General features: G+C 39.7%; 1 protein-coding gene and 1 long non-coding RNA gene across 6 annotated transcripts in view; one reads left to right on the top strand and one right to left on the bottom strand.

The window, feature by feature from the left end:
* The window catches only part of LOC106732939 (uncharacterized), a 66,157-nt gene that overhangs the window by 12,330 nt on the left and 26,573 nt on the right, over window positions 1–27,254 (bottom strand). The gene's annotated exons all lie outside the window — the stretch shown is intronic.
* TRPM1 (transient receptor potential cation channel subfamily M member 1) overlaps window positions 1–27,254 on the top strand; it is an 81,778-nt gene that overhangs the window by 38,405 nt on the left and 16,119 nt on the right. For 3 of the 4 annotated variants that reach the window (XM_075897710.2, XM_075897709.2, XM_075897708.2), the window contains 11 exons: window positions 812–946; window positions 2,892–2,942; window positions 5,660–5,800; window positions 7,363–7,392; window positions 10,226–10,518; window positions 11,282–11,510; window positions 13,498–13,620; window positions 13,998–14,129; window positions 15,194–15,322; window positions 16,197–16,448; window positions 19,498–19,690. In XM_075897710.2, the coding sequence (XP_075753825.1) occupies window positions 812–946; window positions 2,892–2,942; window positions 5,660–5,800; window positions 7,363–7,392; window positions 10,226–10,518; window positions 11,282–11,510; window positions 13,498–13,620; window positions 13,998–14,129; window positions 15,194–15,322; window positions 16,197–16,448; window positions 19,498–19,690 (1,708 nt within the window). The remainder of the gene's footprint in view (window positions 1–811; window positions 947–2,891; window positions 2,943–5,659; window positions 5,801–7,362; window positions 7,393–10,225; window positions 10,519–11,281; window positions 11,511–13,497; window positions 13,621–13,997; window positions 14,130–15,193; window positions 15,323–16,196; window positions 16,449–19,497; window positions 19,691–27,254) is intronic. The other variant, XM_089781885.1, reaches the window with a different exon arrangement.

The following is a 27,254-nucleotide window of genomic DNA, read 5'->3' as shown; positions in this document are numbered from 1 at the left end:
CCAGTTCTGGGCACCACATTTCAAGAAAGATGTGGAGAAATTGGAAAGGGTACAGAGAAGAACGACAAGAATGATTAAAGGTTTAGAGAACATGACCTATGAAGCCAGGCTTCATGAACTGGGCTTGTTTAGTTTGGAAAAAATAAGATTAAGGGGGGACATGATAGCGGTTTTCAAATATCTAAAAGGGTGTCACAAGGAGGAAGGAGAAAATTTGTTCCTCTTGGTTTCTGAGGACAGGACAAGGAGTAATGGGCTTAAAGTGCAGCAGGGGAGGTTTAGATTGGACATTAGGAAAAAATTCCTCACTGTCAGGGTGGTCAAATATTGGAATAAATTGCCAAGGGAGGTGGTGGAATCTCCCTCTCTGGAGATATTTAAGAACAGGTTAGATAGACATCTGTCAGGGATGGTGTAGACGGAGCTTGGTCCTGCCTTGAGGGCGGGGGGCTGGACTCGATGACCTCTCGAGGTCCCTTCCAGTCCTACGATTCTATGATCCTAAAGGTTTTATTTACTGCTCTCATTACTTCAACATTAAGGACACATCCAAAAAAGACCCCCCACACCACTTATACTATGCATGGAACATCTACAGAGAACTAAAGAAGCCAGAGAGAAAGGAACATCCACAACGAACAACTTCATTTTCAAAATGTCATTTGATTCATCGCCTGGACATAATTTGAATGTCACCTGTGATTTCTTATATCAAAAAGCCCCCAAAATCTTCTGTTTAGCAGTTGCTGGCACTGCATCTCTGATTTACTTGCCCAGAGTTTGCACTGTGTTCTCTGTTCTCAATTTTTAGGTGAATTCCCTGGAGCAGGCGATGCTGGATGCCCTGGTACTGGATCGAGTTGATTTTGTAAAACTCCTGATTGAAAATGGTGTGAACATGCAACGGTTCCTCACTATTCCTCGACTAGAAGAGCTGTATAATACTGTGAGTGAGCTGGGATTCTGATATAAACTGCAGTATGTCTCACCATGTGGTTCAAGGTTACACCTTTCCTTTCTCTGTTTTTCCCCTCAATGACTGGCACAGAAACCCTCCAACTAGTGGTTTCAATTTATAAAGGAAAAAAATTAAAGAGAAAAAAACTGGGAGAGATGTAGATCACTAAAGGAGGTTACTGTAATAATTGAAGATACACATAATATTATTAGTGACTATCCCTAGAGTAGCTTTTAAATATTCTTATAGTTTATCATATAAATATAGAGTCATAGAACTGGAAGGAACCTCGAGAAGTCAAGCCCAGTCCCCTGCATTCATGGCAGGCCCAAGAACCATCTAGACCACCATAGGTGCTTGTCTAACCTGCTCTTAAAAATCTCTAATGGCAGAGATTCCACATCCTCCCTAGGCAATTCATTCCAGTGCTTAACCATCCTGACAGTTGGAAAGTTTTTCCTTATGTCCAACCTAAACCTCCCTTGCCACAATTTAGGTCCATTGTTTCTTGTCCTGTCATCTGAGATCAAGGAGAACAATTTTTCTCCCTCCTCCTTGTAACACCCTTTTAGGTACTTGAAAGTTTCTATCATGTCCCCTCTCAGTCTTCTCTTTTCCAAACTAAACAAGTCCAATTCCTTCAGCCCTGCCTCATAGCTCATGTTTTCTAGACCTTTATTCATGTTTGTTACTCTTCTCTGGACCCTGTCCAATTCCTCCACATCTTTCCTGAAATGTGGCATTCAGAACTGGACACAATACTCCAGCTGAAACATAATCAGCATGGAGTAGAGTGGAAGCATTATTTCTCATGTCCCTTTTTTTTTTTTTTTTTTTTTTTGCGGAGGGAGGGTTGGCAACAGTGTCATACTGTTGACTCATTTTAGCTTGTGGCCAACTATAACCCCAAATCCTTATATATAATAGCAACCGATAACCTGCACTCTCTCACTGATATGTAACATACTGTTGTAGACCATTTGTTCGTTTTCATTTCTTTAAACTTTATGGTTGAAATAATAAAATGTCATATAGAAACTTTCATCCATAAATCCCAAAGAACTTTACACCTGAAAGTAAATACCATTATTCCCACTTACATAAAGAGACAAAGTGACTTTCCCAAGGTCACCCAGCAGGTCAGTGGCACAACCAAGAATAAAACCCAGTTCTCCTGAATCCTAGTACAGTGCGTTATCCAACAGACCATATTGTCTCTTTTATAACACATAGGCTGCTTGGGACTAGTTGAAGGCTGCTATCAAATCCCCCCTCACTCTTCCCTTCTGCAAACTAAGTAAGCCCAAATCCCTCAGCCTCTCTTTGCAGGTCATGTGCTCCCGTCCCTTAATCATTTTGGTTGCCCTCCACTGAACCCTCTCCAGTGTATCCACATCCTTTATATAGTGGGGGGCAGATATAGAGGCAGCAAAGTGTGTGTTTGGGGGGGGAATGCGAGTAGCCTAGGCTTATAAGGTAGTTGACTAATCGACTACTCTTTTACATCCCTACACAGAACTGACATAAACTACTCCTGCATTACCTCTCACTGCTTCCAGTGCGGAAGGTAAAGAGTTACTGCCAAGGCAAGGCTACTTTGGGATTCCCAGATGGGGATTACAGTCCCTTTTAGCTGTTAGTAACTTGAAGGCTCCTTTAGCTTGTATCTGAAGACTTGACCATTGCACCGGGTTCCTAGGATGATAGCACCACAAAGATGGTTGTAAATGTTGTTAGTGACTTGTTACTTTGGCCAGTTATACCTTCCATCTTTTTATTTATGAAGAAAACAGTAATAATGATGTGCTGTTCTGATAAAGAACAAATGATGGTTCTGGGAATTCACATCCAGATTTCTAATGCTCTGCAGAAACTGCACTTTTTTTATCAAAGGGAAAATATAAACACCTAACAAAATGTGAATCTCTTTCAGAGATTGGGTCCACCAAATACACTACATTTGCTAGTCAGGGATGTGAAAAAGGTAAGCTTTTATATTGTTTCCTGATGTTAGGATTTATTTTCGTAATTATTTTAATTGTACAGATCATGGGGGAATTGAACATAATGTAGATGGAAAATAAAACTTGAAAATGAAATTATAGTTTTTAAGGAAAGAAAATTTAAATCACTTGCAGTGTAAGATATTCAGACCAGATTTAAATATACTTAATTTATTTTCATATCAAAAGAAGCTTGACAGTGGAAAAATATTTCCTTGCAAAATTACAGAATCAGAGAAGTTAGAGGAAATCCCTACTCCATTATCCAGTCTATTCAAATGCCAATGCAGGATTGTTCCCTTTTGTGTAGAATGTTTCTTTCACTACTTCTCTTGGGAGAAAGTCACTTCTACTCTTCAGAGTTAGAAATCATAAATCTGTTATTCATTACCATCCACTGCATATAAATGTACTGTAAGGCTTGGTGCTAAATTCACTATATTTGATGGATTTTGCACCTGTCATTTTACTACACAAAATATATCCTGCGTTCCTGTTGCAAGGAAAACTCCAAATGATTTTAGTGAGTGTTCCTCATGAAGGATTTGTAGGTTTGGGTCAATGTATAATGCATAAAGATACATCTCGGAGTTTAATTCTTATCTAATTTTTCATTCTTCACATTTTCCAATGGTACTAACTCTCTTCTGTGTATTTTTCATGTTTGTCTGTCCATCTTTCTCTTCCTGGTCATCGCATTTCCATGGCTCACTCTCATTCAGCGACAAGCTCGGGGATTTGGTTGGGTTAACATGGAGGTGATTTGTTTCCCTAGAACATAGCTCTTTCACACTGTGTATTGCTAAGTGCTGTTCTAGACTAAACCTAGGTGTCGTATGCAAAAAGGATATGTAGTTAGAACAGCGAAACATAGTGTTCAGTCACAGCTCTGTGAGATTTAATGTAATTGTCCAGTCTTTAACAATATGACAATATACGTTATACAACCTGCTTCTTTAACAATCTTGGACTGCAGATTAACCCAAATTTCCCTGTACATGATGGGCTGGGAATTGTAGATAATAATGAGGTGGGGAAATAAGTTATCCCGTACAGGAAAAGCTAGCATGCATATTGAAACCTTTCACAAGCAGGGGGAAACTCCAATTTTTTTAAAAAAACAAGGAATATAAAACAATTCTGATTTATCCTGAAATTAAATAGAATAATTAAATCAAATCCTAATTTAATAGTTTGATTTCTCAACATAGACTTGATCCGAAGTCTACGGAGTCTTTCCAGTGACAATAGGAGTCTTTCCAGTGACCTCATTTGGGGAATAAAGTCTATTGAACTGTTACATTTATCTTAAGGACATATGATATTATCTAATATAGATAATTTTCTCTTTGATTTCCCAGAGGAATCTCACAATTTCCAATCTCCTTTTAATTTGTAACTGTCACTTTTTATCTTAAAACACATGAGACTCACATTTTGAGGTTGAGTAGTAAATTAAATATTCAGAGTTTTCTGTTTATATTTAAATGCTTATACTATGCTCATCATCATGGCATCTGAGCACCTACTACACTACAGAGTTTGCAAGTGCTATAATATTTTTCATAATTCAATATATTTAGTAGCATAGTATATTTATAATTTATCAAATTATTAAAAATGCTTATAAGCGCATACTGCATAAAATTATTAGTGAGGATATGTAGGCATTTGGAGTATGATCAGAATGAGGATATCTCACTCAATTATTGCACAGATCATAAGTATTCAAGCAGCATGTTATGGAAATGTTATAGTAATAAAATGCTAGTTTTTATTTTTAGTAAGGTGTACAGAAAAAACCCCACCCACTCCATTATACAAAAAGCCAGATTTAAACCATCTCAAAAGCAAAATTAATTCTTGCATTAATAAAACCTTAAAATAGACAAAGCTGTTCAGCTTAGTTTTCAGATCAAAATCCCGTTCAAATATACAGGCACAAATGCTTTTAAAGATATAATGTTATTAATTCAAAGAACTCAAAGCCACTGGGGGCCATTCTGCAAGCCCTGTCTCCTACGTGCTGTCCCAGTGACTTCAGTGGAACTCCTTGTGTATGAGTAGAGTACTTTTGTCAGTAAGGTTCTGCAGAACCAAGCCTCATAGCTACTATAAACGCTCCCTTTTTATTTTTGAATTAAAAATTGTTTCATATTAATTTCTCAGCACCATGTACCTCTGGTAAGATTGTTCATCACTTTAATCTTTCAGCCATGAGATAATCACACTAAAATTAAGCACATTGTCTATATAATGAAAAGCTATCAAATTGCATCAAATGGCCATGGAGCATATAACCAACAGAATGTGTATAAATCCTCAGCGGCATTTATTTATTAACAATAATGTGATTGTATCCATTTTAACAGATATATAAAAAATGGTAAAGCTCTTGTCTTCTTCCCTGGCCTGATACATTTTTTCTTCCATTATGTATTATTTAACTGCTGCAGATAACTCCGTAGTGATATATCTGTTATCAACAACCACTGCTGAAATTCTCCTCTTTGATACACAGACAGCTCCCATGAAAAAACCTGGCCCCAAGTAAAAAAAATTCCCTGGCTGGATATATTAATAAATAATGACATACTAAAGTCTACCACATATGAGTATAAATGTGTAATGTTGTATATAGCCAGGGGAACTCTTTATTTTTGTTTTATATCCTAAAAATATACTTTGTATTTTGTAGGGAAATCTTCCACCAGATTATCATATCAGTCTGATAGATATTGGTCTTGTCCTTGAATACCTCATGGGTGGAGCTTATCGCTGCAACTATACTCGAAAAAGTTTTCGGACCCTTTACAATAATTTATTTGGACCAAAGAGGGTAAGAATGAGTTTATGTTGTATTACCCCATAGTGCCAATAATCCAAATAACTACTTCTCTACTTTTTCAATCTTGTGAACCACTGTATGACCACTTGATCTTTGTTTAACAACCTGTAGAGTTAACATGAGGGTACTGCAAATTATCTGAGCTGAAGAACAAAGACTTAGGGTCCCAATATGTGCTAAATATGTTGTGCCCTTTTCATGCTGCTTGATATTTAACAATCCAAGTACAATATTTCAATCTGTGGTGTTATGCATGTTTAACTATTCCTAGTCTGCATTTTTGAGCAAGACCTTCTAAAGTTTTTTTTAAGTGCATAAAATAGTTACATAGAATAAACACAGAGATCAACTACAAATTAGTGAGCAGGTACTTGTAATAATCCAGGCAAGCTGAGCAGCCTCCTCAGACGAGGAACAACTTTGGAAATGTTTACTATCAATCCTATAAAAGATTGCTTTCAAGAGTAAGAGCTTATCACTCAAAATAAATTATTCTCTTACCAGAATATAGTATTGATCATGAAGCAAATCACAGAATCATAGAACTGGAAGTAACCTTAAGAAGTCATCAAGTCCAGTCCCTTGAATTCATGGCAAGACCAAGTGCCGTCTAGATTATGCCTGACAGGTGTTTGTCTAACCCACTCTTCAAAATCTGTAATAATGGAGATTCCATAAACTCCTTAGGCAATATATTCCAATGCTTAACCACCCTGACAGTTAGGAAGTTTTTCCTAATGTTTAACCTAAACGTCCCTTGCTGCAGTTTGAGCACACTATCTCTTATCCTATCTTGTCTCCCTCCTCCTTGTAATAACCTTATGTACTTGAAAGCTGCTATGTCCCCTCTCGGTCTTCTCTTTTACAGACTAATCAAATCCAGTTCTTTCAGTCTTCCCTCATAGCTCATATTTTCTAGACGTTTAATCATTTTTATTGCTCTTCTCTGGACCTTCTCCAGAATATAAAGATGAGTCATTTTAAGAAAATGTCATAGAATCAATTTCTAATGTCTTAAGAGAAAAAGACAGGAAACCAGACAGGGCTGTAACGAGTGTGGGGCAAGCAGAGCACTCGCCGCGGGTGCACCATAATCAGGGGTGCAAAGACACAATAAGTAAAAATAATAAGCTGCAAAAGTAAAGAGTATGATACATGTTAGCCTAAGGAAAGGTGGCACATATTTCATATTTTGCCCCGGTGCAAAAATACCTAGTTTCTGCAGTGAAACCAGGTTTCATTTAGGTGTTATTTCTCATAGATGCTTCTAATTAAATGGTTCGTTGGTTGGGGTTTTTTTATTTCAAAAGTGGCCTCCATGTATCTGAGTCAAAGGATGATCTCTTTTGGGGGCAAGATCAGAAACTTGGTTTTTGTTTGTTTGTTTGTTTTTGGGTTTTGTTCGTTTGTTTTGTTTTCAAACTATAGTTACAGGTATTTGTCAGGTAATGTTTCTACTTGTGCAAAAGAAAAGCCTGCTTTCTGACATGCTTACATCTTTGCATTTTGCTCTCTAATTTTTTTTCTTTTTTGTTTTTCTTTTAAATATGCAGCCAAAAGCTCTTAAACTTTTAGGAATGGAGGTAAGTTGGATTTTTTCCCTTATAACTAGGAAAAACACATTGCTGCACCATTCTGAGCTTTCTCAGTTTTACACTTGTTTAATATAAATTTATATCTGGCTGGGATCTTCTATTTTACAGACTTCTTTTGAAACACCCAAAACCTGCTTTATATTTAACGTCTTGAGTTCTGCATAGACCTTTCCTCACATAATTCTCAATCGGTTTTTAGTAGTATTAAAATATTGTAGATAAAACAATTTTAGATATGAACACAAAGAACATATGGTCAAAGCCTCCTTTCATGTAAAATGCAGTTTATGCATGGAAGATATAGAGAATGTCTACATCTATAGCAGCATGTAGACTATAGGCACTACATGTGTAGCTACATACCGAAGTGAAAGGCTGTCTACACCCACACTTTCACTGTGGCGTGAAGCTACATGCTGCAGCAAAAGACTCCAGCAGTGGGAAGGAAAAATTCTTGCTGAGGGGAGGCAGCAATATACTCATGCTAAATTGAGCAATAGAGATGTATGTGGAAGGCATGATTTGGGCATGTAGAAAGCTATGTAGGGTATATACCCTGGGGGTTAAGGCACATAGGGCACTCTCCTCTAAGCCATGTCTCACACCTATGCTGCAGTTTATAAATGTGCTAGCTGGGCCTGTAGTGTCTGTATTTACATGTTGCCAGGAAGCCTTAGATAGGGCAGAGCAGGAAATTGCTTTTTCCGTCGAGTTAACTAAGTGTTATGGCATGTCAGTTATTTTGTAAAATGTGTTGGATTATTTCAGCATATATAAGCACTGCTCTATAGTAAATAGCCCAAAGAGGAGATGGACCAAATCAGAAGAAGTTTAGATATGGAACCAAATGTTGTGTTGGGGGCCTGTCTCTTCCATGGGTCTAAATGACAACCCAGATTATGATTCCAGCAAACTCTGATTTGAAGGCAGATCTAAACATTTTGAATAGATACCTTAGATTAGAACATACCAGTTAGATACTTGGTACATGAAAAGGTTAGGGACCTTTGTATATAAAACATAAATAAACTTGTATTACTGTGAGAATAGAGTTTTATGTCCAAGCTAAAGTCAGTTATAAGATATACACACACAAAGGCCTATGTTTTCCACTGAAGATAAGCAGCTTTATGCTGTATGAAGCAAATGTAAAAGAAACTTAATTTTCCTCTCAGAACTACTTCATATTTTCTAACAGATTCAGGACAAAGTGCTACAATTACAGATGGGAAAAACAAGACCACATTTATATACCAAGATCTCATTTATATACTGAAAATATATGTGGCTTTCCTTCAGTGACAAATGCTTTATGCAGAACAAATTGAAGTATTCTGAAAGTTTAACTCTGTTTTCTCCATTTATAGTCAGAGCAGTTTTAGCTAAAAGAAGAGAAATGATGAAATATAAAATTTAAAAAATAAGAAAAGTAAGCATGTTTTTGTACTTATGAGAAAAATAGAGGGAATGTTAACTTTCTTCATTTCCAATTCTTTTATTTTATTTACCTTTAACAATAAATTATTTCACATTTTGTAGTCTTCTCTTGCTCTTTTCTGCAAAAAATATGCAATTTTGGTCTTTTAATTTGAACTGATTCTTTCATATGTACCTTTTGCTTGAAAGTCAGCTATTGTGTTTTCTAAATGCATGTGAATAGTGACCACTGCCATTCTTATAAGAAGAGAAGTTAACCACTACTCTCTTCCTGAAATGGTTGAATAGTAGGAAGAAATGAAACGTACTTAATGAATATGTAAAGACTTCTGCTTGGTATCTCAGGTTCTAAGACATAATTCTGAACTTTTATATATAGCTTATGCTGGTGCATAGTGAAAAGAATCTAGTGCAGTTTGATTGCACAAGAATTGACGTTAGAAAGTGTTTATCACCACTACTTGCACTCCATCTCTGATAGTGAAATCAAACCCAACAAATTATCAATAGGTCTATCACGGTCTATATCTGCAGCATTCTTCCTACATTGTTTAAATCCTAATTTTCCCAATCATGGCTTTTCTCCCTTTAGGATCCTGCTCCATTGTCTATATCTCCCTTCAGTTACTTCCATGTTGGTTCCTGTAGCAATGGCCTATCCTCCTTATTCTTTTAGAAAATGGGATAGTTCTACCTTCAGTTTGTACTACGTACATATGAGGAGATTCCTTATTCAAAGGTGAACATTCCCTCTCGTATCTTACCTGTGTTCTTAAGGGTTCTGTCTGCCTGCCTTTTCCCTTTTCCTGTTTTCTCTTCTCTTCATCTGCATGTTGGTCTGAAAATTGCTTTAATGCCTGATATAAAACACTATTCTGCAAGAATATCCCATCTACCGTGGAACCTACTTATAGTAAAGTTCCACTGACAATTCAACAGAAGAAAAGCCCTACATTGTTTCAGTTCATTGCCAAGCAAGCACTGCAATCACATATGCAGTGCACTGCAGCTTATACTATAGCTGGTCTGTGTAAAGTGATGATTTGAATAGAATAGGTTTCTGCTGTATTTCTCAAACACTGGTGACTCGTTGTGAAGCATGCAAGTGACCGTTCTGTGACCAAAAAGTTAACCTACGAGTGCTAACCCAATGCATGATCTGTTGATAAGGTGTTATTTTTTTTTTTTTTGATGTTGGCATTCTTTGTAGAAACAAATCAGAAATTAAACTATAAAACATGTTGTAATTCAGTAACGTAGGCTGCTTGTTAGTGAGAAGGTCACACTTTCCTTTGAAAATGCCGGGAGTCCTCCAGTTGATACCACGATATCACAATAGCTTTCAGAATTCAGTGGCAAGAATTTTTGTTTTGCTTTCCTTTAGGATGACGAGCCTCCAACCAAAGGGAAGAAAAAGAAGAAAAAGAAAAAGGAGGAAGAGATAGATATTGATGTGGATGACCCAGAAGTCAGCCGCTTTCAGTATCCATTTCATGAACTCATGGTATGGGCAGTGCTGATGAAACGGCAGAAGATGGCTCTCTTTCTTTGGCAGCGAGGGGAGGAGACCATGGCCAAGGCACTTGTGGCATGTAAACTGTACAAATCCATGGCCCATGAGTCTTCAGAGAGTGAACTGGTGGATGACATCTCTCAGGATTTGGACAACAACTCAAAGTGAGTTCATTGGAGTGTAGTATGTGACTAACTTGTATGTATGGGGCCCTATAGACTGCTCAGTGTTATTTTTGAGCATTTGCAATTAATTTTTAAGATGGTGGGTTATAGGGATGATTGTTTGGATTATTTCGCTGGCCAACTTCTTTGTCTATGGAGCCTGAGACTATAAATACAAGATTGGGATGCAGGAGCTTAGAATTCTTTTCACATCTTGAAGTCCCTCTAAGTAAATATTTTCACAATCTCACAAAAACTGTGAAAAAAGTTGACATGTTTGAAGAAAGGTGATAAAAATTTTAAAAAGTTTGAAGGGAATGACAGTTATATGTTACTCTATCACTCTACTTCATTTTGTTTGTCACTGTGCCTTGATGCCTTTTTTAGTTTTAAACTTTAATACATTAAAATGTAACTGGCTTTATTATAACTGTCCTTAGCTGTTAGAAGTTTACACAACGACACTTATAATTTCTACAGTCCCTTTAATCAAAAGATCAAATAAATATTACAAGCAATAATGACATTTCTAGTTGTTAGCTTTTTAAACACTGAAGTTAGTTAATTATCATTTCTATTTATTTGTACAGAGCTTTTGCGTGCTTCCAAAAAACCTTAATTGAGGCCCAGTTGTGTTTGATGCTGTACAAATACATGGGAAAACACTCTCAGCCTAAAAAGAGTTTACACTCAAATTTAAGGGAACACTGTAGTTTTTAAGCAAAATTTGTCAGATTCTTTTTCCATGTCTTCTCTTCTTCAGAGACTTTGGCCAGCTGGCTGTTGAATTGTTAGATCAATCTTATAAACATGATGAACAGGTGGCTATGAAATTACTGACCTATGAATTGAAAAATTGGAGTAATTCCACCTGTCTAAAACTCGCTGTGGCAGCTAAACACAGAGACTTCATAGCTCACACTTGCAGCCAGATGTTATTAACAGACATGTGGATGGGGCGGCTACGTATGCGTAAAAATCCAGGTCTTAAGGTATTTCTTTTGCACAATTACAGTATTTTCCTTGATGCTGTTGTTGAAGATTGAAGCTACAGCCATGGCATATAGTACTGTATCATGTTTAGTATATTTATTCATATAAACATACAGCCCCCTAATTATAGAGCTTATTTCTTTTATAAAGCTAATTTTTTTGTCTCCAAACTTCAGAATATTTAAGGGACAACATCTCTGTGGCAGAGGGGTGTGGAAGGCAATACAAGGCTTAGCATGCTTTACATTAGAAAGCAAAGTCAAAGCATTTGATAATGATTAAAGCAGTTCATTTCAAGTTTATATCTGAGCCATGAAAATTAGTTATGTGACATGACAAGCCACAAGACATCCATCATGCTCAGATACTGCCGTGATGAAAGCCACATAACAGAGAAAACAAATCACGTGTGATAGATGCTGATTACATCTATTAATGCGGTACTGGAAGGAACTCAGACACTACAGTGAAGAGTGGCATAAGAACCTATGTAGAATAGTAGAGAGTAGAATAATGGGGGGAAACACATTTTTTTAGAAAGAATCTTCTCTAGTTTGGAGGGGTTGAACTTGTGTTCTGCTGATTTCTTGTCTTTCCATTGATGGGGAACCTGCCTTTGAACAACTGCTAAAAATGTATAATACTGAGAGAGTGTCCCATGTAGCAAAAGGGAAACACATGATACACACGGTGTGAAGAAAAACAAGGAGTCCTGAGACACCTTAGAGACTGCAGATTTATTAGGGCATAAACTTTTGTGGGTAAACCCCACTTCATCAGATGCATTGGAGTGGAAATTACAGAAGCAGGAGTATATATAAGGAAGAAATTGCTTGTGTTAATGAAACTAATCAAGTCAGGGCAGAAATGGGTTATTCACCGCATTTGGGATGGAGATATGAATATCCAGAGAGGGGAAATTACCTTTGTAATTTACCAGTTGAGATCCTTATTCAATCCTAAATTGATAGTGTTGAATTTGCAAATGAATTCCAGTTCAGCTCTCTCTCCTTGTAATTGGGTTTTGAAATTCTTTTGTAAAAGGATTACTACATTCAAATCCATTACTGTTTGGAATGTTTTGCAGTTGCTAGTGAGGAGGAAAATGTCTGATTTTTTGGGCTATGATTAGGTGAAATCCTTCTCTTATCATATTGTGTCATAACTGCCTTCCACATGTGGGCCTGCCACCTTGGTGTCATCTCTAATCCATCTCTCATATTCTCATCTCCAAATTATCCCCAAATCGGGTTGATGCTTCTCAACATAACATCTACCAAATCCATCTGTTTTCTTTCTTCTCCTGCCAATATCCTGGTCCATTCTCTGTTCCTATCTCATCTTTAACTCTCTGACTTTCCACTTTCCTACTTAAATTAGTCAAAACCTTGACTCAGATCTATTGATCCAGAGAGCCTTTCCTGTCTTTCAGATCACATCTCTCCAGTCTTAAATCTGTTCACTGACTTTCCTTCCTCTTCGTTGCAAAATTCAACCTTCCCCAACCTTCCAGTTCTATCCCCCTTACCTGTACAACCCCCAAACCATCTATTGTCATTCCCTCTCCTCACTTCTTCTTTTATCTTCTGTTCCAGCTCTTTTTACATGCCTTCTTCCTTTCCATCTCTCAGGCTTCAAAAGCTATCCCATCTGTTTCTCATCTGAATGTCACTGTTAACTTGCTCCCTTCATTCTCCTGCTGCTTATTGTTCCACTGAATTTAGCTGTTAAACTCTGTTCTGCAACACTTTTTACCTTCTGAGGTGTTTTATTGTTATGTATTTACAGACATGAAAGCTCCATATTATACCGTAAATCTCTCTACAGTGCCATGTGTAATGCTGGTGCTTTGTAAATGCTAATTACTTCAGTAGCTTCCTACATGTTGAATATTCGTGAGAGATGACTGCAACAAAAGAAATAATTTTGTTTAAACAAATCTAGTGGTCAATGATGCATTGTACTGATATATCTCTTCTTGTACAGGTTATAATGGGGATTCTCTTACCACCCACCATCCTGTTCCTAGAGTTTCGCACATCTGATGATTTTTCCTATCAGACATCAAGAGAAAATGAAGATGGCAAAGAAAAAGAAGAGGAAAATGTGGTTGGTACTATGCTTTATGAAAAGGTTCAGAATTTTCTACAGTTATGCCATTGGCCACTTCAAATTGAAATCTGCAAAATTGCCAGGCCACCAGCCAACGTAGAAACAAAAATCCCTGTTTCTAAGAGTATTAAGAGTTTGTGGGCCAGATTGCCAGCTATTCTAAATTGATGTAGCAGTACTGGGGTCAGTAGAGGTATGCCAATTTACTTGACCTTGTTTTTTTCAAAGAGCAGTGGAACTGGGTAACGGAAGAGTGAAGTCGTTTTGCTTAGAAAGAAGCATTCTGTAGCCGGCAAATGATTGAGCATCACAAGTGAAAGACTCTCCCATAGGTGACATTATATTGGTGAAAGCTGCCCATTTCCTCCTTACAGGATGCAAATGCTGATACAGGCTCCCGAAAAGGAGATGAAGAGAATGGAAACAAAAAGCAACGGAGCCTTCCAATTGGAAAAAAGATTTATGAATTTTATAATGCACCTATTGTAAAGTTCTGGTTTTATACGGTATGTCTTCATAACTTCTGATTGTTAACAATTTATTACATTATATTAATTTAAAATAAAATAATGGGAAAGCATCTTGATATACAATTAAAAGAACAGGCATAAACAAAATAAACGTTGGCCTTAGTATCTGTTTCCCTTATGAATTTACACTGCTCCTAGCATCATCACACCTGACCATATAACACAATTTTCATTACAGATGTTCCAAATCCCATTAAAACTTAAAGAGATACTGATAAAATCTTTTAAAATTGTTTTCCATGTTCTATGCTCCTTTATTGTATCTATTTTTTTTTTAATACCAAAAAGTTCAAAAGTTTCCACTCATTCTGGATTTCCAACTTGGGATGCCGGTGGCCATTATTTCCCCCATGAAAACAGAAGTTCGACACCGTGTAGAGTCAAGTATGAGGGTTTATTACACACAGCGCTGGCGGAGGGTCACTTTACTGTTAGGCTCAGTGAGACTGCCAAACAATGGAATACTATAGGGTGGGAGTTCCGGAGCTCCTGGATAGGTTCTAACAGCAAGATGTAATGAGCACAGTAAGCCAATAATCTAAAAGATTACATAAATCTCTGCCCACGGCTCAGGTTTACATGTATGCTATTAAACAGGTGTTATGGCTCAAGTGTCATTTTGCAGTAAATAGATTAAATCCTGATTTCAGGTCCATAGAAATGACGGGTGGCAACTCCCAGACAGGTTTGTTCACAGGCACATTCCTCTATCGTCTTAAAACAAAGAGAACAATAAACAGTACCCCCTAGGCTCTGGTGTGTGAGGGGAACATGGAGAGTGTCTTTCTCCTTCTCAGTCGGGGCCACGTCAGGGAGCGGGTTTTGGTTTGGGTTTTTTTTTATTTGGTTGGTTCATTTTTTTGTGGCCCCGGACTGATTTTTCTTTTCTGTGGGTCAGCAGCCCCCAGCCCAAAAAAGGTTGCCCATCCCTGAACTAAATGCTGTTTGTGTTGCCTTGTACAAAAAGGCTACCGTGTAAGAGTCCTGCACGCTAATGCCTAGAGTCCATGCACATAAAAGGTTTTTGTTTTTTTTTCTAGATCTCATACTTGGCTTACTTAATGTTATTCAATTATATAATCTTGGTACGGATGGACCGCTGGCCCTCCCTCCAGGAATGGATTGTCATCTCCTATATTGTGACTCTGGCATTAGAGAAAGTAAGAGAGGTAATGCCAATCACACCAACAACGGCTATTTTACAGAATCACGGGGAAGAATTTGCCATTTGTAAGCAAATGGTAAAGGGAGACTAGAGAAATAGTGTAGACAGGTGGCAAACCTTGCATAAAGCAGGAAATTCCCTTCCCTGCACCTCCTCAAATCCATATCTTTGACAGGGGACTTCAACTATTGCCCACTCCAAGGCTCTCAGAACCTCTTCTGCCTGAGCAAAAATATCAATCAAAAATTCCATTAGATCAGTTTTACAGTTTCCTGAATTCCCTGCCCATTTCTTCTTACATGTATTTCCCTGGGGGGGCATGAGGATACAACCCAAAAACAGTCTCCTATTATGTACAATTAGTATATGTTCCATTCATCAGTTACTGTGAATAATGAAGAGTATGGGTGGGAGAAAGACATTTATATGTAAATAAGTGGTAGTATTTAATTCCATATCATCTTCGCTCTGACAGATTAGTAGCATGACACAAAAACCCCACTGCCAAATCAACTCACCCCACTGTAGTTCCCTCCCAGTCTGATTCCCCTTCAACCTACCATGTTCCAAAAATAAACACCTAGTAGAATTTTGATTTGGACTTATGTGTGGACAAAAAGTTAATGGGTCACACCTGGTACATTAAGTGAAAATTATGAAATTCCACAATTAAACAAAAGTTGGGTCAAAATTAAAAAAAAATTAAATGACGTCTGTAAGCAGCAATGTGTGCTGCTGCAGGGACAAATCCTGCTCGTCATGTAAGAAATATTGATGAAACCCATTATATCCGATCAGACTGCCCTCTGTAGCACCACCATTATTTTAAAAATGAACTCCACAGATTTTCTTCAGGATTTCTTTCCCTTTGCTTTCAGATTCTGATGTCAGAGCCTGGCAAGCTGAGCCAGAAAGTGAAAGTCTGGCTGCAGGAATACTGGAATATCACCGATATGGTGGCTATTTTAGTATTTATAATTGGAGCAATTCTTCGTCTACAGAACCAGCCTTACATGGGCTATGGAAGAGTAATCTACTGTGTGGATATCATTTTCTGGTACATTAGAGTACTGGATATCTTTGGTGTGAACAAATATTTGGGACCCTATGTCATGATGATTGGGAAAATGGTTAGTACCTCTATAGCTAGACGCTTGCTTTATGGATACAACTAAAACTATATAGGAAAACAGATTTGGGAAAGTAAAATAATTTCTTGTTCTAGATTCCAGTAACTGTTGCTCACCTGATTTGGTCTATCAATAAGAGCTGCAGAAGGGGCTCTTAATCTTGACCCATGAATTACATTCTCCCACAGAGAATTTGGATACACTAATAACAACCTTATTTCAAGGGAGAGAATTTTCCTTAAATTATTACGATACCCTGTATCCTTACCATCCAAATACCTGTCCTGTTCAATCTCTTCTGAATAGTTTACTTAATCTCAATGTGACTCTGAGTGAGCCATTTGGGCCGCTAGAAGATATTTTAGGGTATTTCCCTTCAGAAAAGTAGAACTTCACATTTATAAGCTCAGACGCCCTTTCAGGATCTTCAACTCCCATTACCTTCACTTAGAGTACAGGCAGTCCCCAAGTTACGCGGATCCGACTTATGTCGGATCCGCAGTTACGGACGGGGCCTGTCTCCCTGGTCTCCAGCAGACCAGGGAGAGGAAGCAAAGCAGCGGAGCACGCGGGCAGCAGACAGCCCAGACACGTCTGGACTGTCGCTGCCCGCATGCTCCTTGGCTTTTCTCTGCTTTGCTCCCCGTCTCCCTGGTCTGCAGACCAGGGGAACGGGGAGCAAAGCCACGGAACACGCGGGCAGAGGACAGCCCAGATGCATCTGGGCTGTCCCGCTGCCCCCGTGCTCCGCGGCTTTGCTCCGAACGCCTGTGGTACAGCAGCTGGGGTGCTGCCGGTTGGTCCCGTAGCGCCGCTCTGGGCACTACTGGACCAACCCGGCAGCACCCCAGCTGCTCTGCCCCAGGCGTCCTGATTCAGCCACTGCTGGTCAGTTTCAGCAGCGGCTGAATCAGGACGCCTGGGGCAGAGCAGCTGGGGTGCTGCTGGGTTGGTCCAGTAGCGCCGAGGAGCGGCGCTACTGGACCAACCCAGCAGCACCCCAGCTGCTCTGCCCCAGACGTCCCCAAGTCAGCCGCTGCTGAAACTGACCAGTGGCTGACTACAGGAAGGCCCTACCCTGGGCTTCCTGGAATCAGCCGCTGATCAGTTTCAGCAGCAGCTGACTTGGGGATGCCTGGGGTTCTTAAGTTAAATCTGTATGTAAGTCAGAACTGGCGTCCAGATTCAGCCGCTGTTGAAACTGATCAGTTTCAGCAGCGGCTGAATCTGGACGCCAGTTCCGACTTACATACAGATTCAACTTAAGAACAAACCTACAGTCCCTATCTTGTACGTAACCCGGGGACTGCCTGTAGTGGTTGCCTGGGGCTTGTGGCTCATAATACCAGTGCCAAACTGGCTTCCCTCTATCAAAGCAGAGTGTTAAACCCCCTTCCAGTTAATGCAGAATTGGGCAAGATGTGGCCCAGAGGCAGAATCCGGCCCACCTAACACTTTAATCCAGCTTGTGGACTGCATCTGGCCTTTTTTTATTTATCCTGCTGCCCGTGCCACTGAATTTCCAGGAAGTGGCTCAGGCAGCAGGATCCTATTTAAATGGCTCATGAATCCTGGTCGCAGCACTACTCTGGCAAGGGCAGAGGCCAGGGCCACAAGCCCTTTAAGTAGCAGTAGCGGTGGGGCCATGAGCCCCACTTTGCTCTGATTTTACTTCAAAGTCTCAGGCCACAGACAACTCCCTCCACCTCAGACCCTGCCACTTCCTGGGGGTAAGGGAGTGGAGCCAGCCTCTGACCAGTATCAAAATTCAGTAAGTGGTCCCCGTGCAAAAATTATTGCCCACCCCTGAGTTAATGGAACTAATTTGTGCTGCCAATACTGTAAGAATAGGCTCCCGTAAAATTATCCTTCTGAGCCTGTAATAAACCCAGCATACGTGGACACACATACTCACGAGGAGGAGGTGAGCAGCTCTGGGGAAGTCCACTTGATTTCCCAAGTAGATGAATATACTTCAACACAGACTTCAGCTAATGTGAACTTTGCTGAAGCCTATGTCTTGCCTTTTGAGCCTAGTAAATATATTGAGTATATTCATGATACAGAGGAGCATTCAACTTGAGCGGAATGAGGCCCTTCTTTTAGCACTTAGAGATGAAAATACTGTTCACCTGGTGCAATATGGTGCATTCCAACGTCCAAAATATTGTGCTTTGGAAGTGTTTGTGCCGGCATGGGGAGAGGGCAAGCACCAACCTGGCAGCAGAGAAGCATCACATCTTTCCCTTCAAGTCAGTGGCAGAATTTTAACAAGAGCCACTGTCCAACAATAAGTCACTCCCTGTGTGTTCAGGGAAAGCATGGCTAGAAAGAGTTCAAATATATACTCTTGTCACTGGTCCAGCACTTACATGAAGATACTCACTCTGCTTTCTTTTTCTGAAAATAAGTACATTATTTATTTTCTGCTGTTGTTATTGTTATACATTTCCATGGCACCATAAATGTACACCATACCATATAAGGCATAGAAAAGGACATATGCCCTAAACTTCCACTGGGACTGAGGAGTGTGCAATCTTTCTCAGGAGAGGTGCTGCAAAGGTGACTTTAAGCCACCTTTACACACCCCGGATCCTGGGGCCCTGAAGGCTGCTCTGATTTGAACTGACTTCTGCCCATTATAACAGCAGGAGATTGCCAGGCACATGAATGCTTTTAATCTAACAGTTAACACTGTGTCCAGTTCTGCTAGGTTGAGGCAAGATCTGTCGGCAGAGTAAGATAAAGCGTCCCTGGTGCAGAGAGAAACTGGTCTGTAAAGCCAGATAGTTTGATAGTCTTTTTAGTTGAAAAACATATTACCTGTTTAACTAGATTTTGGGTGCTGTTTCCCTACACTTGATATGTTTTCAGCTCATGAGCAGTATTTGGAGCAGTATAATAACTGGGGAACAACTAGTATGGGGAATTATTTTTAGTCTCATGAATCATTCTTGGTATTTTTTTCTACACACTCAAATAGGCATGTTATTTCTTGTATGAATCTTCTGAATATAACAAATATTTGTGTGGTGCCTCTGTCCAGATGGTTGACATGCTGTATTTTGTGGTCATCATGCTTGTGGTTCTGATGAGTTTTGGAGTAGCCCGCCAAGCTATCCTGCACCCAGATGAGGAACCGTCTTGGAGACTAGCCCGCAACATCTTCTATATGCCCTACTGGATGATCTATGGAGAGGTGTTTGCAGACCAGATAGACCGTAAGAGTAGAATTCATAGTAAGATTCTGTTTCCTGTTTCTGAGGCAGATGATCAGATCCAAATTAATGAAAATGACTGTTTTTAATTTGGAATTAGTGTGTTTGTCTTTGGTTGCTTTTGTTGCAGATTCCAGACTTCCACGCATCACTTCCTCCTTCCTACCAGAGTACGAGTTGAAACCCTCTGCCTGTCAGCACATATTCTAATTCAGCTACTGTGGAGAGTGATGCAGTCTGAAACACTCCCCCTTCTTGGAGGTTAAGAATATCACTTTTATGATGCTCCACTTCCTCAGATGGCTGAAGAAGAGAGAATCCTTCTGCAGGGGAGCTGACAGCCTCCGTGGGCCACTAGGCTAGGTGGGAAGGGAGGCCAGGCTCCATGCTCCCTGAAGGAGCAGAGCCTCCGGCAGAAGGGATGGGGCCAGGGCAACAAGCCCTCTGTGCCCTCAGAGCTGCGCCGCACTTGGGCAGTGATTTTAAGGGCCCAGGGCTCCAGCCACTCTCCTGTGCCCCTTTGCATCACCAGGCCCTGGGACAACTGCCCTCCTGACCTTCCCCATCAGCAGGCCTGTCCTTGAGTTACTCCTGAACCTAGTTGGTTCATCACCCTCTCCCTGTAGTAATATATGAAGGGCAGGGTGGTCATGGTCACATCTCCCTGCATACTGGTCGCTACATAAGAACATAAGTACCGGGTCAGACCAAAGGTCCATCTAGCCCAGTAGCCTGTCTGCTGACAGTGGCCAGCACTAGGTGCCCCAAAGGGGGTGGACCAAAGACAATGATAAAGCGAAACAGAGGCCAGGGACACCATTCCTACCCCCTGGCTAATAGCCTTTTATGGACCTAACCTCCATGAAATTATCTAGCTTCTCTTTAAACTCTGTTATAGTTCTAGCCCTCACAGCCTCCTCTGGCAAGGAGTTCCACAGGTTGACTATGCTCTGTGTGAAGAAGAACTTTTGCTTTTAGTTTTAAACCTGCTACCCATTAATTTAATTTGGTGTCCTCTAGTCCTTATATTATGGGAACTAATTAATATTTTTTCTTTATTCACCCTCTCCACACCACTCATGATTTTATAGACCTCTGTCATATCCCCCTTCAGTCTCCTCTTTTCCAAACTTAAAAGTCCCAGTCGCTTTAGCTTCTCCTCATATGGGACCTGTTCCAAACCCCCAATCACTACCAAGTTTAAAACACATGTTCCTACAATAGATTAGGTGATCAGTCTCAGAGGAGTGGCCGTGTAAGTTTGTATTGCAAAAACAATGAGGAGTCCTGTGGCACCTTATTTGTAATAAAAAATAAGTGAAAATCCTGTCTGGACAGCTTACAAAATGTAATATTACCAAAGTGACCCTTTGCTCTGATTTCATGGCTCAGCATCATACTGACGTTAAGAATGATGTAATCTAGTGCAATAATGCCATTCAAGTTCGTTTCTGATCACGATAAATAGAGTTAAGTAGGAGTAGGGAGTAAAATCCATCAAAGAGAAAAGGGAGAGCACTATTCCCAAATATATCATATCTCCATCCTCTCCACTCTGATAGGGTCACAGCCTTATTTGGCCACCTTGAACTCATTATGATCACCTTGCACCTCTGTCTGAAGACAAAATGTAACCTTTAGTAAGATCAGCCACTCTTTGGCAATATATAGGCTAACCTCGATATATCAGTCAAGTGAACTTAATTTGCCATAGACTTTCTGCCTTAACTCTAAATTCGTTTGATTGTGTTTTAATCAGATACTTACATTCTACATTATTTTGTAATTGTTTACATTCTGTTTTTGTCCAGTTATGCTCAGGTTTCTATGGTTTAATCATTAGTGACCATAACTCCCTGTCACATGGGAGGGAGAACATGGCTATAGGGGTCGTGCCATTAATCTGGTCCTGCAGTTACATTGTTGTAGTGATGTTTTGTTTAGATAGGACACCCTTTCCTCATAAATTATTATATTAGTGTAATTTACAACATGTGAAATTGTTCTTGGAAATAATTGGGTTAACCCAGTTACATATTATGGGCTTTCCCAGCTTCTAAGTAGTCTGGATGAGTTGGGCTTTGTCTTAGATGGGTTGATTCTCACGTTGGAAGGAAATAGTAGGCCACAGATTGAGTATATTCCTAGAGTCTATGTGGTTCACTATATGTACACAGATTCCCGTTCACCTTGAACACATTAAAAGCAACAGCGAATTCCTATTCGGTCATGTTTGTTTTCTTAAAAGTCAACCAAAACATACAGGCTGTGTCTACACTGGGCCACTTATTTCGGAAAAGCAGCCGCTTTTCTGGAATAACTTGCCAGCTGTCTACACTAGCCGCTTGGTTTTCCAGAAAAACTATGCTGCTCCCATTCAGGCAAAAGTCCTTTTCCAGAAAAACTGTTCCGGAAAAGGGCCAGTGTAGACAACACAGTAGTCTTTTCCGCAAAAAAGCCCTGATCGCGAAAATGACGATTGGGGCTTTTTTCCGGAAAAGCACGTCTACATTGGCCACGGACGCTTTTCCGGAAAAGCATCCTGCCAATGTAGACGTGCTTTTTCCAGAAATACTTATAACGGAAAACTGTTCCGTTTTAAGCATTTCTGGAAAAGGGTGCCAGTGTAGACGTAGCCACATTGTTCTCTGCACCTCAGCTTAATGTGCACTGTCCCAGTTCTGATCTGTTTTCAATTGTAAACTACATTCCATAGACTCCTACTGTGGGACAATTCTAGTTGAAAGGTTTTCTGGGGAACCCCAATCTTTCAGGCTAGGTCATACAAAGCTTATATACACAAGAGATTTTTCCAGTTATACAAGTATAACTAAACCAATGTAATTACTCTTCTGAAACTCTCCATGTGAATCCTTATTTCAGAATAAGAGTGGTATGACTCTGCTTAGTTTAAACCAGTTCCTAAGTGATACAAGCAAAATCGGACAAAAAAAAAAGCACTTTTACACTGAAATAAGAATATGCATATGGTGAGTTATACCAATTATATTATATCAGTTTAAGAGTCACACATTTACCTTAAATGGGTATAATTTTCCTGTGTAGACAATCCCATAGGTTCCTACTTTCTTAAAACCATTCTGCGTTCAAAAACTATAGATTTCAGTCTAATCTTTCTACAACTGTAAGTAAGTTCCCCTTCACAATTCACCTGACTGTATGACTACAGTAAGCAATCCAATCCAACCAATATGTCAGATACTATGAGCTCCTTTTGCTAGCACCCTGAGGTGTGAATGATTTATTTATGAAAAGGTATCATCAATTTTCCATTCAGTTCAGTAAAATCTATTGGTTTACTGATTTCCTTTGTCCCAACTCTGTTTCAAAAATAAAACCCTGTGTCATTGTAGTCAAAGGAAGTTTCACCATTGACTTCAGTGGAGCCAGGATTTTGTCCTAAGGAGGAAATTGACTCCAATGTTCCAATTTAAAAGAGCCATATGAGCACAAAATCAGAAATACTTCTGATACTTAGCAGGATCAAGTTCATAAGGAGCAGGAGGACCTATAAATAGGGTAACTCTGTGAAAGATTTTGACAGGTACACCAGTGCCCAGAATGATAATTAAAGTAGATTTGATTATATTAAATACTTCAGCAATATATCAATATCAGAGCTCTTGATCATTTTAATATAGAATATAATAGGAAAGGAAGCAGCCAGCAAAGTCAATGCCAGGACTGCTTCCAGGAAACAGGAGGAAATTCGTTTCCATAATAGCTGAAAGATTACGTTTGCATGGTAACTTTGTGTTGTTTTATGTTTGTGATGACTGTCAATTGTGTTTACTGAAATATCTTGTATATTTAAATGATCATCTGCCAGCAGCATTTTGTGATTTATTTTTATTGTCATAAAAATGTGCTGCCATATGTAGCATTTGAGAAAGACAAAGTCAATAGGAAATTGCAGAATGTACTCTAATAAAGCCATTATTTCTAACCATATGACTCCACTGTTCCTATATCTAAGTTGCTTATCTTTTCATGGCAGCAAAACATCTACTGTATTGTCAGTCATTTTTCTTTTTCCACCCTACTATTCTGTTGTTTTCTTTCCTTTTTTTGCTTTCGACTTGCTGTGTAGTCTATGCCATGGAAATTAATCGTAAGTCTATGTGGGGAGTTGATTATCTCATTTAGCAATATTCATTCATTAGTCTTTTTCTTACCTGGATATTGGTATTTTAATTATAGAGTTATGATGGCATTCAGGTGTCAGATTAGTTATACTACTGAACTGATTTCAGGTATCAAAGAAGCAGAGGATTTTTTAAATAAAAAAACTGATTGAGTACTACTTTATTGATTTGCAATCCAGGGCTAACATTGGTGCTTGTTTTATTGAGTTACTACCACAGCAATTCTTTTTTTAATTATATTAGATGAGATGTGCCATACAGAAAATTTAATTTTCTTTAATTACCAAAATTCTGCATTAACATCTATAACCTAGTAGGGCAATCTGTGTTTTTAGATGAACTTGACTTTCCATTTCCAGTTTCCACATGATCACCAGAAATACAGAACTAGTGTATAACTTGGTGCCCTATCTGGAAACCAAATCTTATCTTTCCTTAAATATGGTTCTGGCTAAACTAGGTATAAATTCATGGTTTTTGGAAAGTATAAACAGCACCATGCTGATTTCAAATCACTTTAAAAATTGCCTTCAAAAGAGGTTGAGAAAGTTTGTTTTTTGTAAACACCTGTAAATAAATTGGTTCCATTTATGCTTGTAAACCAAATCTTGCAAAAAGTTACTGCTGGGCGTAGTATCTATTGTAACATTTCAGTGGGAGGGTACTTGCCACTGTGAACCATTCTACTAATGGTAAGTGTTTGCAGGATCAAGCCCCACATTTGAAACCAAATTAACTGGAACTATATTTAAAAGTAAGAGCAAACTTAGGGCTTCTCTAAGTGGTGAGGTAATGCACTCTACAGGGGTGTGATTTCTAAATTGTACCAACTTGTTGCACATTGATTGATTTGTGTAGACCTGCTGGCAAGCACTAGTGCAGTGGTTTTCAAACTATGGGGCACAACCCAGTACTGGGTCATGGAATATCAAGGTATGTCTACACTATAGAGGTTTTTTTTTTAAATGGCTGTTTTTCCAAAAAAACTGCAATCACGTTCTCTCGAAAGAACAGAGGGGTTTTTCCGGCATTGGTAATCCTCTTTCTATGAGGAAGAAGCCGTTTTCCAAAGAGCTCCTTTGGAAAAAGGCATGTGTAGACAGGGAACAGGGAGTTCTTTCAGAAGAAGAGGAAAGAGGAAAAAGCACAGGTGCCCTGATGGCCACTCCGTCCATAGTAATCACTGTTTAAATGCGAGATAGCATCCATTCAGTGTGGATACTATCTTTCAGAAAAGCAGATCGCTTTTTCGATATGCTTTGGCAGTGTGGATGTTCTCTTTTGGAAGAAGTTTTCAGGAAGATCTCTTCTGGAAAAGCTTCTTCCAAAAGAATCCTGCAGTCTAGACATAGCCAGAGGCTCTAGTCTCATTGCTGCAGCGTGATCAGGAGACCAATGGGGTGCTAAGGCAGGCTACCTCCCTCTCCTGGCACTGCAAACTGCACTGGGCCCCAGAAGCAGCTGGCCACAGACCCAGCTCCTAGGTGGGGGCAGGAGAGCACACAGGGATTCATGCACTGCTCCTGCTTTGAGCACTAGCTCCGCCCTCCCATTGACTGAGGACCTACTCCTGGCTACTTCTGGGGTACAGCATGGTTTGCAGCGCTAGGAGAGGCAGGAGGCTGCCTTAGCACCCTGCTGTACCACTGACTGATGACCAAGAGCCATTCAAAGTAAGCCCCTCCTGCCACAATCCTGACACCCCCAAAGCCGGAGGCCCCTCCAACACCCACAGCTCTCAGCCTCAGCCCCACTCTGGAGCCCACACTATAGTCAAATTATGTTGGGCATCAACAATTTTCTTCAACTGAGTCATGAGCAAAAAAGGTTGAAAACCGCTGCACTAGTGCATTTGAATGTAGTACTGGTTCAAACAGTTAAAAACACAGCAGGGGGAATCTTTGATGCACACTAGCAGGGTCTATAGAGATTAATTAATGTACAGCATTTTGGGGCACTTTTAGAAATCACACCCCAATAGAGCCCATTACCCTATTTTTGGGTACAGCTACACTGCGGGGGTTCGGGGAGTTGGGATACCGGAGGTATCCTGTAAAACTCCACCACGTCCAGGGAATGCGTTTGCTCTTCTGCTTTTTTTTATGGAAGAGCAAACGCGCTCTTTCGGAAGACCTTGTATTCCTCGTTCTGCTAGGAAGAAGTGGGCTTTTGAAAGAGGGTTTTTTCCCAACATTTGGCCCAGTATAGATGGACCGAATGTCAGAAAAGCCTCTTCCAACAAAAGTATTGGAAAGAGCTACGTAAAATGCAGAGAGCGTTTTGCGTAGCTTTTTCCGACAAACAGATGTAGTCTAGCTGTACCCATATAAATGAGGCTTTACTTTTCAAACATGGTTCACGGGCCAATATTTTCAAAAGCAATAAGTGACTTGGAGTGCCTGCCTGGAGACATCTTAAAAAGCCATGACTTCCAGAACTCCTGCTTGCCCCCTTTATAGGTATCTTCTCACTTATTTGCCTTTCTTTCTTTCTTTCATTTTTTTTTTTGCCTTGTTTGTCCCTGTATGGTTTTAAATCTCACTGATGAATGACCCTGCACCATTGAACACAATATGGCTGTGTCTAGACTGTCAAGTTTTTCCGCAAAATCATCTGCTTTTGCAGAAAAACTTGCCAGCTGTCTACACTGGCCGCTTGAATTTCCGCAAGAACACTGACGATCTCATGTAAGATCGTCAGTGTTCTTGCGGAAATACTGTGCTGCTCCCATTCGGGCAAAAGCTCTCTTTCGCAAATCATTTGCGCAAGAGGGCCAGTGTAGACAGCACAGTGCTGTTTTCCGCAAAAATTCCCCCTATGGCTAAAATGGTGATCGGGGCTTTTTTGCGGAAAAGCGCATCTATATTGGCCAGGGACGCTTTTCCGTAAAAAGTGCTTTTGCGGAAAAGCATCCTGCCAATCTAGACGCGCTTTTCCGAAAATGCTTTTAATAGAAAACTTTTCCATTAAAAGCATTTTCGGAAAATCATGCCAGTGTAGACGTAGCCATAGGGTGTATCTAGCCCTGCTTTCTTCACCCTCTGGCAACTTCAGATTTTCCCATATGGGCTACATGCTCTGCTTTTTAGGGTTCTTTTTCTATTTTAGCATTAAAAGGTTTACATGTGCTTAGACTTATAAGATCTCTTCCTAAATTCAATATTGCTATCGGGAAAAAAATCCAAATGTCCTAAGAGCTAAATTCTAATCTCCGTTATCAGCATTGAAAATCTGGAATAACTATTCACTATGGCTGTGTCTACACTGCACCCCTTTTCTGGAAAAGGGATGCAGATGAGACAAGTCGGAATTGCAAATGCAGCAGGGATTTAAATTTTCCCCGCTCCATTTGCATGAACATGGCTGCTGCTTTTTTCCAGCTCGGGGCTTTGCCGGAAAAAAATGCCAGTCTAGATGGG

This window comes from Pelodiscus sinensis, chromosome 14 (assembly GCF_052426305.1).
Source record: "Pelodiscus sinensis isolate ZL-2025 chromosome 14, ASM5242630v1, whole genome shotgun sequence".
Lineage (NCBI taxonomy): Eukaryota > Metazoa > Chordata > Testudines > Trionychidae > Pelodiscus > Pelodiscus sinensis.
This window is presented reverse-complemented; position numbering and strand designations above follow the sequence as displayed.